The sequence below is a fragment of the Lactuca sativa genome, chromosome 5, assembly GCF_002870075.4.
Source record: "Lactuca sativa cultivar Salinas chromosome 5, Lsat_Salinas_v11, whole genome shotgun sequence".
In the NCBI taxonomy this organism is placed as follows: Eukaryota; Viridiplantae; Streptophyta; class Magnoliopsida; order Asterales; family Asteraceae; genus Lactuca; species Lactuca sativa.
Genome location: NC_056627.2, coordinates 276,362,496 through 276,375,129, shown reverse-complemented (window position 1 = coordinate 276,375,129; position 12,634 = coordinate 276,362,496). Strand labels below are relative to the sequence as shown.

Genomic DNA, 12,634 nt, shown 5'->3' with positions numbered 1-12,634 from the left:
AAGATGATTGTTTACCATACTTAGGATTTTAAGACATAAAAGCAAATCGTAACGCTTAATTGCTTTTTGACAGTGTAGTACTGTAGTTCCAACATTGATGACGGGTCGAACTACTTTTGAATTTTCCTGTAGAGCCCGTGTCGGTGTTGACCCAATCTAAATAATATGGCATCGTTTCAATTCTTATCACAATTGTAAAAAAAATCTCAAAGAAAATTGGCACATTATCTTGGAAAAATAGCACTTTTTCAATAAAAATTTGAAAAGAAAAGAAAAATCCCTCAAAACTTAACCTCTTTTTTAGAACAACCCTCAAAACTTAACTAATATATGGGGCTATGGGCAGATGAAGTTTTTTATCATTTAATACATGCATCTTGATAACTATAAATGATGCTTATAAATTTAAAATAATCAATTCCATTAGATTGCATTTTAGTCCAAAAAAATAATAATTATGTTCATGTATAAGGTATATGTGACAAAATAATGGGATTGATTTGAATATAGTATGTCTAAATGAGTTCTAATAAAAAAATAATTGTGGATGTTGTTCGGGGACCACAACACCGTTTTTTATTAACATTTGATAATTGAATATAATTACAATAATTATGATACAAAAATGTCTATCTTTAAACCAAATTAATGTTCTGAACAGTTAAAGTACATTTCAAAAGGAAAAAAACTTAGCTTTCTTTTGAAACTTTTTAATGTTATTTATTATATATATTATAAATAATACATAGCTCAAATACATTCAACTACATTTAGATATATGATATTTTATAAAATAAAACCTTTTATTAGTGAAAAAACTTTATCCAGCTTTTGCTATTTGACTTAATCAAGCATATATTAAATTTGATAGTAACTCCCCAACTAACACTTCAACGCCTCGCATGTTCATGCAACATTAATGAGTTTACGTATACTAGTGAGTTGTGAGTTCTAATCTAAAGTTGCAAGTTGCAGCACAACGCTGTATATATATGTATCGATCCCTGGCCGGAGGAAGAAGAACAAATCTCAGGAAAGTTTGAGCAGAGGCATCAATGGGTTTCTCTCAAAAATGGGGTTGTGTGATTCTGTTAGGGCTTGCCATTGTCTTCCACTTGAGTGCATTTGCTCTTGGAGATGGCAATGATGAAACAACTCGGTGGGGTGATGACTGTCGGTTTAGTCGGAGGAGAGATTGTGATGGCCGTGGAGGATTTGGGCGTGGTGGTAGGGGTATTGGCGGAGGAGGCGGGTTTGGTGGGGGTGGAGGGAGAGGTGGTGGTTTAGGAGGTGGCCGTGGGGGAGGACTTGGTGGTGGAGCGGGAGGAGGTGTTGGAGGTGGAGGAGGACTTGGTGGTGGCGGTGGAGGCGGTGTTGGAGGTGGGTCAGGTCATGGTGGTGGGTTCGGAGCTGGGGGAGGAGTAGGTGGTGGAGCCGGAGGTGTTGGTGCTGGTGGAGGAGGAGGCAGCGGTGGTGGCGGAGGTGGTGGTGTTGGAGGTGGTTCCGGTCAAGGGAGTGGGTTTGGAGCTGGAGGAGGAGTAGGTGGTGGAGCTGGAGGAGTTGGTGTCGGTGGGGGTGGAGGTGGTGGTAGTGGAGGCGGTGGTGGTGTTGGAGGTGGATCTGGTCAGGGAAGTGGGTTTGGAGCAGGGGGAGGAGTTGGTGGTGGAGCCGGAGGAGTTGGTGTCGGTGGTGGTGGAGGTGGTGGTAGTGGGGGCGGCGGCGGTGTTGGAGGTGGATCCGGTCATGGAAGTGGGTTTGGAGCAGGGGGAGGAGTTGGTGGTGGAGCTGGAGGAGTTGGTGCCGGTGGAGGTGGAGGAGGTGGTGGTGGAGGTGGAGGTGGTGGTCTTGGAGGTGGTTCCGGCCATGGAGGCGGCTTTGGAGCTGGGGGAGGAGTAGGTGGAGCCGGAGGTGTTGGTGCGGGTGGCGGCACTGGCGGTGGTGGTGGCGGTGGCATTGGAAGTGGCTCCGGTCATGGGGGCGGCTTGGGAGGTGGGGGAGGGTTAGGTGGTGGTGGTGGTTTAGGTGGAGGATCAGGTGTTGGTAGTGGTGGTGGAAAAGGAGGAGGTTTCGGAGTCGGGATAGGCATCGGAATTGGAGTTGGAGTGGGCGCCGGTGCCGGCAAAGGAACTGGTAGTGGCTCCGGTAGTGGTGGCGGTGGTGGAAGGTGAAACTGTCACAAGACAAAAGGAGACAAAAGGTCAAGTTTTGTCCTTGGAAAGATATAATTCAAGTGTGTAGTGTAGCTGGATTGAAAATGTTCCATTTACTTTGGTAATAATTTGTATTAGAGTTGCTATATAATTGAATATGCATTTGCTTTTGAAACAACTATAATTATTATTTAAACTATCAGTTTTTGTACTACATAAATTATTAATCGTTTAATTTAAAACAATTATAATAGTTTTATATTCAAGCTTTTAGTAGTATTATTTTAAATACATCGATATCCCAAGACAATGTTATAATAGAAAATCATATCAAATCTGTGTGAAACGAAACAATGATGGGAAAAAAAATTGAGACAAAAGTGTATTTTAAAAAATTCACCATCTACTTCACAAGTAATAATGTTGAAAGAAACTGAAACCGAATAATCCATCCAATTAGGGATGAGCATATGGACCGGGGAACCGGCCGGAACCGGAACCGGCACCGGAACCGGAACCCGATGGAACCGGTCGGGCCGGGACCGGGACGTTATTTTTGTGGATTTTTGGAACCGGGAACCGGTAAGAACCGGAACCGATTTAACCGGAACCGATTTAACCGGAAAAAACCGGTAGAACCGGCAAAAACCGGTACCTTATGATGCTATTTTTCAAGGAACGGTTCCAACATTTGAAGACACGACAAGAACCGGTAGGAACCGGGAACCGGTAGAACCGCCGGGCCGGTTCGGTTCTTGATTTTGGCCGAAGCCGGTTCCCCGGTCCGGTCCGGTTCGGGCCGGTTCGGGCCAGTTCGGTCATTTTGCTCATCCCTACATCCAATCTGAATGAGTTTTGGATTATTTGGTTTTTGGGTTAATCACACCAGTTAACCACATAAGACAATCCTTATTCGATTTGATTCCGGTTTAATTGGATAAAAAAAATTTATAAAAACAAAAATAGAAAGATATTTAATTTCTCTTATTATATACTTATATTTATCACAAATTTAGAAACGTTCCGATATACTTTGTCGTGATGGGCTTTAACTTTATAAGAATTTAGAACCCGAAAGCCCCTCCTTCATGTTCAATGACCAATCTCTTTAGATTAATATGGTTTTTAGGCTTCTTCTTTTTAAGAGTGATGTTTTTTCGGTTTACTGTTTTACTATAATTTAGTCGGCCATTCTCAAATTGGGCCAATTAGGATAGTTCTTAGTTATTGGTTATTGTCTTATTGATTTATTGCAATGTTGAAAGACAAGAAAAAAGTGTTAAGAAAAAAAAAACTGTTTGCATGAATAAGAAAAAAAATTAGTGCTTCCTATTGTTTCATACGTACTTAAAAGAAAGAGAGTTTTGATTTTGTAACTGTTAGTTTTGAAATTAAAAAAAAAAAAAAAAATTAACCAAACCAATAAACCGACCAATTAACACCCAATCTTAGCCATATATTTATGTTTTGTGTATTGGGTTTATATATTTGTATATTGTATTTTAGTGTGACTTAGTTAGCCAACATGTATTTAGGGGTGTCAAATCAGTGGTTTTTTTTTCTATTTTTTTTTTATTTTGACACAACACGGTTTTTATGAAACACAACACGACATGATGTCGTGTTTATTTCTATTAACACAGAAACGAATCGATTGAAACACAACAAATACGAAACGACAAGACAAAGATAACATACTAAAATTATTATTTATTTAATTAAATACTTAATCACATATAACATAACAAACACAAAAATACATGCTAAATTGTGCCAATTTCGTATTGAAATTTTAACACCAACACAGCACGACAGGACATCATGTTTTTTACACTTGACACTAACACGATACGAACTCAAATTTTGATTCTGTCATAATTTCGTTTCTTGACGTGATCTTTTATTTTATCGTATCATAAATTGACACCCCTAATAATTATATAATGTCGGAATGTAAATATGTGAGTTGTAGAAAAATCATTTGTTAACATGGTATAAGCTTTTTTTTTAAACCTTAGCCAATCCTACCCTCCCCCTCTCTATTTTATCGACAACTTCGCCTATCCATCTCTTCTAACCTTCATCATTCTTTTTTCCTGTATTGCTTCACTTCTTCTTTCAAGACAACCTCCACTCCTACTGATAAGATTTATGGTATTACTAATATCAAATCTTACATCTCAGTTACGATTCATGGTGCGAGCTCTTTAATGTCCATTGTATTGGTTATTTAGTTTACATCATCTTGATGGACCTTCCAGCAAACCCACCGATTTGGAATGGTGCAAGGTTGACTCCATTGTCTAACAATGGCTTTACCGTACATTAACTCAACCTCTACTCCAAACAATTATCACCGATGATTCCACCGCTCATCAAGTTTGTTAACAAATAAATCACAAAAGGTGTCCAAACCGGTTACTTTAATCCGACAATGAACATATCAATACTAAATTTGTTTTGGCCAGAATCCAACGAAATATGTGTTTTGAGGTTTCTCCGGTGTATTTATTTTCTAGTTTATAACCCGTGAGAACCACGGTTACAAATTTAATTAAACTTTAATAGTAAAAAACTCAAAATTATTAATCACTTATTTTAAATAAATTATTAATTAAGAGATTTTTTTTTAGTTATATAAAATTATAATCATTGATTTAAATAAATATATAAAATTATATTACTTTATAATTTGTATTAATTTTATTTTAATTTTATTCTAATGTTATTAATTTAATGTAATTAGAGTGAGAAATTTAAAATTTAAAATTTGAACTTGTATAATCAACTAGTTGTGAAACCCGTATATTATACGGGTTGATTAAAACAAAATGTTAAATATGAACGATTAAATAAAAAGTTTATTTGAATTTGAAATTTGAAATAAATAAAAATTATGAGAAAAAAAACATCTAAAAAATAAATAAATTAAAATTATTGTTTAGTTATCAGACCCGTATACTAAACAAATTAATTATAACAAAATGTTAAACACAAAGGTTTAAACTGTAAATTTATTTGAAATTGAAATTGAAATTTAGAATTTGAAATTTGAAATTAATATGATTATGGTAGGTTTAATTTATGAAAACTAATTAATAATATATTAGAAATGGAAATTGAAATAAATGACAAGTGGAAAATAAATGTCTCTCTAAATTATGACAAAATGACATGTGGCAAATTGAATGAGAGAATGACATGTGGCAAAATCCTTCTTATTTATTAGGGTAGATAAGTTGATAATTGACATGCATTAATTAGGAGATATAATATGGTGACATATGGCAAAAGAAAAATAAAATATGCATTAATTATGAGGCCTAATATGTTGACACATGTCAAAAGAAAAATAAAATTATTCTTTTATTAGAATAGGGATATTAGAATAGGGATTTACTAGTTTATAACCCGTGATCACCACGGCTATAAAATTAATTAAGCTTTCGTATTAAAAAATCAAAATTATCAATGAATTATTTTAAATAAATTATTACTTAAGAGGTATTTTTTTAGTTATATAAAATTATAATCGTTGATTTAAATAAATACGTGGAGTTATATCATTTTATAATTTATATTAATTTTATTTTATTTTTTAATCTAATGTTATTAATTTAATATAATTAAAGGGATAAATTTTAAATATTGAAATTTAAAATGAAGAATCAATTATCAATTATCAATTTAATAAAATTAGAGTGGAAAATTTAAAATTTGAAATTTGAAATGAATAATTAATAGGTTGACAAGTGGCATGATAAATGATATATAACATTAATGAGGGGTTCTAATTGCATGACACTTGTCAATATGAGATTAAACCTATTCTTTTATTAAAATAGAGATTTATTTAAATCGAACCGATTTGTTCGGTTTAGAAAATCTAAAAACCAATTATTAATGTTACAAATAAAATCCAAATTTCAATGTTTCATACATATAATTTGAAGTTTTACATATAAAAAAATTCCAACCTCAAATATGAAGTTCAAATCACACAAAAAATAAAAAGTTCCAACCCAAACATAAAATACAAACAAAAAATAAAAAAATAAAAAGTTCCAACCCAAACATAAAATACAATGTCGAAACGTAAGACTTAACTTCCAAACATAAACCAAATTTATAATTCATGAATGAAATTTGGTAATTTAGTTTGGTTTGATCTGAACTCTACCATGCCATATAAAAATGATTACCTAAGTTAATAATTCGGTTTGATGTGAAACCAAACAAAAAATCAAATCTGAAATCCAGTTTGGTCCAGAATTAATATCAGTTCGATTTTGATTTTTTTTTTTTTTTTTTGTCTCAAAATCAAATATTGCACACCCATAGTAATTGGTTTTAAAATTTACAAAACCCAGTTTGTGACATTCGTTTTCTCGGTTAGTAATTTCAATTCTTTAATTTTAAATGTTTTTTTATTGTACCGGCGCGACTAAGTTAAGGGTCTCGGCGAGACTGAGTTAAGGGTCTTAGCGCAACCTTAAATGAAGCTCGCGACGCGATGGGTTTGCTGGTCCAAACCCTAGAAGCCTCAATTTTTGGGCTTATTTAATGGCACAAAGCCCTAGGATTTCTTCATTCACTTAGCTTCCATCTCAAAGAAACCCTCCCATACAAACCTTATCCATTTTGGAGTAGTTTTTTTTTCTCGGTGAAGCTTGAAGGTGCCACTTGTTGCAATAAGTTGTTGTTCATTTCTAATCCAACAATCATAAACCTTCCTACTAACCTTGTAAGTATTAAAGTTCCATTCTTTTTGCTTTATATATGAAATATCAAGATTTTTGGTTTAGTTTTGGTCCTTTCTAGTTGTTTAAGGGTGGAATCTGGAAAACTCCAGGCCCAAAGGTTGAACCTTGGGGTCTTATGGACCCTTTGTGACTGATTGATATGATTTTTATCTTGCAATTGATGTCACGCAAGGTCATGAGTTCATTTTGGTATCTTTTGACTTAGGTTAAGAGATCTTGGCATCAAAGGCTCCCAAATGTATAAAGTTTGGAACTTTTCTCCATTAAGACCATGTTTTGATGGGTTCTAGAAGTTTACAGCTTAAGTATTAAAGGATTAAGACCTTAAGGAAAAGGTGGTTGCTAAGTCAGGCTTAGCAGCATGACTGACCTGAGGTCATGGCGCGACCTTAGGGGTTTTCCAAACTAAATTTTCGTATGTCACAATGTGATAATTTGTAACTTTTGTTAACCGTTGCCTATTTTACCAGTTTGACTTTTGGTCAACTCATGATTTTAGGGTGTAAACTGAGGATTGACCTCTGGTTGGTTTAGATGGTGTGTATAGTTGAAGCTGCAAGACTTTGAGTATTGTCTTTTCAGCTCTTTGAGTCAAGTGAGGTCGCTCAAAACCCTATTTTACCAGTTTGACTAAATTCTCTCTCTTTTTTTACATGTACCTCACTTTTTCTCACTCAAAACCCTACATGCTTAAGTAGGGGCGCTTAACTTCAACCTTTATTGGCTAAAATAATAATTTTCCTGGATACATTTCTGGTACACGATGCTAAACATATTGCATCCTTCGGGCTAAGCGAGGTCGTGTTTTTGTCCCATGATTTCACTGGAATAAGGAAGCCACAAATACACTAGAACGTATATAGGCTCAACTAAACATTTAAGTTTTCATGCAATCATCAACATAACTCTAACATGGAATCCTAATTACTTTCACCAAAATTTTCTAAATTAAGTCCTAAGCAACATTTTTTGTATGCAAAAATTTAAAAATTAACCTAAATTAGGACATTAGGATTCTACATTTACTAAGATGACATCAACCCCCTACCCCACACTTAATTTATGCAATGTTCTCATTGCATATATTTCATGAAAAGAAAAACAAAACAAATATAGAGGGAATTGGAACAAACTCCCCTGGGATAGCAGTTGATAGGCTGATCATCTTCTATTAAGCTCTTACTTCAATCGACTTTAGACATGTGAACAGGTCATCCATATCGTGGACATCAAATCGCATGTGGGTAGCTCCAAATGTGCAGGAAAAATACTGTAAAATCTTCAGGAATTGATTGTAAAGAATAAGTGGTCAAGTGGTGAAGCTATCAGCATCAAATCACCAGCCCTTGTGGTAGATAAATGAATGACTCGTCGAGTCATATAAACGACTCGTCGAGTAATAGCGCGAAATTATTGAAATCGTGAAAATGTATTGCGACTTGTCGATTAGGTTAAATGCACTCGGCGAGTCATCGCTAGGTGAAAAATAAAGAAATTTTGTCTTGAATCCAGCTTGTAATGGACTTCAAAAACCCCCCAATTTCTTCAGTAAACATTCACTCCTAAACCCCTTAGGACCGGACTCGACACTTAGACTCGATACGTCGACATTTCTTGACTCGTTTCCATGTTTTTCTCACATACTCTAGACTCCTTATGCAAGCATTTCCTAAACCAAATTCTAAAATAAACCAAGGAAAATAAAACATCAATCACATAAGAGTTTAAGTCTTAATTAAGAATTTAAAACACACCAAACAAAATAAAAACAAATAAAAAATTGTTCAATAAGACATAAAAGAAACTAAGCATCATCTTCTTCCTCATCATGGCCATGCACAGCCCCGCTCCCACCAGCTCCACTCTGCCTTGCGTTAATGATCTCGTCCCAAGAAGGAATGTAGGGGAATTTACCCCCATCAATGTGTGGAATATGAAAATGGTCAAAAAGTCGCACATGGGATTCGTTGCTAAAATCAATACCCCTCACCAATTGGTCTTGGAGCCTCCTTATCTCGACATTGTACCAATCCATTGGTACTTCGTCATTGTCCATCGGAATCACCGGCGGTTCCTCCTCCGCTTCCCGCTCACGTCTCGATCGAACCCTTCGTCCCGGTGCCTCGGGCCCGATCACCGGATCGTCATGTCGGATAGCATGATGACCTCCTCCATAATCTTCAACAATACGTGCCCTACAAAAAAGAATAGGATTAAAGGGAGATGTCAGGATCTCTGTCAGCAAGTTCCAAGCACCACTAGTCATTAGCCCGTAAGAATGGGCTAAACGTGTCACGAACATGCCACCATTATTTTTTGAAGTTTTGCGGTCCTTGACCGCTCCCTCCGCCAAGTATGAAGCAATGCATCATGGAATGTTGCAGAAAGTATTGGGTGTAATGATCCTCCAAAGAAAGAAAACATCAAGGTTAGAAACCTTGTCATCATCTTTCCTTTGGTTAATGGTATTTGAAATAAGCCGGTGAATAAGGCGGTGTGTAGGTGATCGTATGCTCCCTTCTTGAGCCGACTTCGGGATGTAAACTTTATTAGCAATGGTGCTCCACCAACTTGAACTTGTGATCCCATCCGGAAATGCTTTGTGGCAATGCTCCAAAAATGTATGAAATGCATCCGTGTTGACCACTTGTTGGTCATATATCCCCAATCTCCAAGCTAGTTCGACCATGGAACAATGACGAAGCTCGCCCCCAAGACAAAAAGTAACACTTCTGGGGTTATAATAATCATCCACACCCTGGAAGTGTATTGTGGAAAAGAACACCAGGCACATCTCACGATAAATCGACTCTTGAATACGGAAGACACGACTCCATCCATCACATGTAATGGATACTCCATTGTGTACAAATGTCTTGACTATACAAGGGGCCAACTCTTATTAATAACGGACTCTCCCCAACCATTCCCAATCAATTGTATTGGGAGCACATATCTCCTTTTTCTGGAGCTCCGCAAGCTTCTTCTTCCACTTGGTTCTTGTTGAATTTGAGTGGATTTGTGGAAAATGCAACCAAGGGAAATCTCCTTGACTTCCTCAAGAGCCTTGTCCTCATGAAAACATGGTTCCTATAAAACGATTAACAAAAAATCCAAAAGACACAGAAACACATTAAAAAAAATCTTTTTGGGCTCCCGACTGGACTCGTCGAGTCCATGAACGACTCGGCGAGTCTGATGAACTGCGCGAGTCATTCGACGGGTCAGTTCCAATGCACCCATAAAAACTCAAAATTTTTCCAAGGGTTTGTCCAGGGATGTCCATAAAGTGTATTAGAGTAAGAATATCCATCCAAAACACCACAATTAATCCAAAATCAAAAACCCTAAAAATTCACTAAACTTCAAAAACGGGTGTTTATAAAATTGATACCTTATAACATCTAAAAATCATGACTTTAACAGAATTATTGAAGAAATTAAGTACCTTGGTTGATGAAATTCGAGAATTTTGAAGAAAAGTTGAAGAACTTGATGAGTGCTTGAGAGAGAATACGAGTAGGCGCACGGCGAGTATGAATGGAATATGAGCACATTAGGGTAAAAACCCTAATTTTACCAGATGTAAAAATATAATTATTAATTTTTTTTCTGTAAATAAAATCGACTCGTCGAGTCAGGGTCAGACTCGGTGAGTCTAGTCGCGAATTGAAACTCATCTGGATTCTGAATAGACTCGTCGATTCAAGGTCAGACTCGGCGAGTCACTTGCAAAAATTTCAAAAATTATATCATTTTGTCATGTATTTATAAAAAAACCAATCCACCCCACACTCAGCCCATACGAACTCTCAAGCAGTCATGTTTGATGATTTCGAAGATGAAAACAGAAAAAGAAAATCCTAAAAACGAAAATCAAACAAAAACTAAAACGAGAAAGATAAAAGAAAGCAAACTCTCATAACGGGTTGCCTCCCGTCAAGCGCTTCTTTTTAAGGAGTCGTTAGCTGGACTCCTTCCCATCTATGTTTCTTCATTTTCCTGCATCGGGAATGCACACCTAATCTTTTGCGGTTTATACTTTGTCTTGTAAGCGTGTATCTTCTTCTTGTATGCCCGTCTCAATTCTTCTCTCTTTTTCCTTGTAGCATCATCTTCAATTGCATGAATTTTCCTTTTCCCCACCTTCTTCTTCTTCACCCCATTCTCTTGCACCCTCTTTTGTACTCCTCCTTCTTTAAACTTAATTACTTCATAGTTGGTAAAAACTCGGGCTCGAGGTTTGGTTATACGTGACTCAATGAATGGGTTATCAGCATCATCTTTCCTAACCCTTGCATTTTCCTCTTCTCCGAAAATTGCCTCCTCATCAAGTCGAGTGTCTTCATCTTCTTGCATCATTGTATCGAGGCAAGCTACTTGAACATGTTGGAAGTCACCATACGCTTTAACAATTCTGCCTTCTGCTGCTCGATCTTCTAAAGAATTAGGAAAGATCTTCATGTCCAAATCAGGCATGGGACTGGTGACAGGCAGGTCAAGATAACCCAAATTGCTGAAATTTTCGACTGGACTCATCGAGTCTGTCGACTCGATTCGGCGAGTCGGTGCGAATTACTCACATTCCATTGTGTTTTCTGAAACAGTTCCTTTCAGTAGCTTCTCTATCTCCTCTAAGTCTTTTTCAACATCATCATTTCCTCCAGAAGATAGTAGAAATTTACTTGGATCTTCTTGTTGTAAGAGTGCAAGTTCTTTTTGGAGTATTTAATCATCAAAATAAATGAAGGAAACCTTTTCTTTTCTTGTTTCTTCTTGCTTAATATCTGGTATAGCTTTAAACACAGCCGACTCATTTCCTACCCTCAATGTTAGTGTGGACTCGCATACATCTATCAATGCGCATGCGGTATTTAAAAATGGCCTCCCCAAAAAATTTGGAATTTCGGGGTCTTCTTCCATGTCAAGCACTACAAAGTCCACGGGGAGTACAAATTTGTCCACTTTTATGAGAAGATCTTCACAAACACCTCTTGGACGAATTATTGTCTTGTCCGCCAAATGGATCTTCATATTAATAAACCTCGGCTCCGGTAAATTCAGCTTCTTGAAGAAAGACAAAGGCATTAAGTTAATACTTGCACCCGAATCGGTGAATGCTTGAGTAGCAAGTGTATTTCCAAATTGGCAAGGAATCGAGATGCTTCCCGAATCGCCCTTATTTTCTGGTAGGTCATTTAATATTAATTCCGTGACTTCTACCATATCTTTTCTAGCAGCAACGAGACCCTTAAGCAAGTTTAAATATTTGGGTGTTTAAAGCATCATTTCAACAAATGGAATGTTGACTTGAAGGGCTATAACATGTTCCATGAAAGCTCTGTATGCTTTGACCTTTTCATCAGGTATGGATCGAGTTGAAAATGGCAAAGGAGGCCTGTAAGGCTTTAAGGAAACAGCAAATTTGTCATCATGGCATGGACTCGTGGAGTCCATTAGAGGGACTCGGCGAGTCGGATCGGGTTTAGCTGAACTCGACTCTTCTGTCTTTTCTACTTGCACCTTAGTTGAGACCTTCTGTGCAGGGGTCAGAGGAGTGAAAATTTCTCCATAACTAGATGTTATAGCATTCACATTCTCCATTCTCGGATTATTCTCGGTTTTACTTGGAAGTTCACCCGGTCTTCTCTCGTTCACTTGATGTGCTAGTTGCCCAAGCTGTTTCTCAATGTTGAGTATAGATGCTTGCTAATTCCTAAG

At 36.8% G+C, this 12,634-nt stretch overlaps 1 protein-coding gene across 1 annotated transcript; it reads left to right on the top strand.

Moving 5' to 3' along the window:
- Positions 1–1,055: 1,055 nt before the first annotated feature.
- Positions 1,056–2,168, top strand: LOC111893374 (glycine-rich cell wall structural protein 1). Its single transcript, XM_052763705.1, has one exon. It carries the CDS (start codon positions 1,056–1,058, stop codon positions 2,166–2,168), a length of 1,113 nt encoding a protein of 370 aa, XP_052619665.1.
- The last annotated feature ends 10,466 nt before the right edge of the window (positions 2,169–12,634 follow it).

Coding starts and splice junctions, on each gene's coding strand:
- LOC111893374 (XM_052763705.1), top strand. CDS start 1,056: ATGGGTTTCTCTCAAAAATGGGGTTGTGTGATTCTGTTAGGGCTTGCC.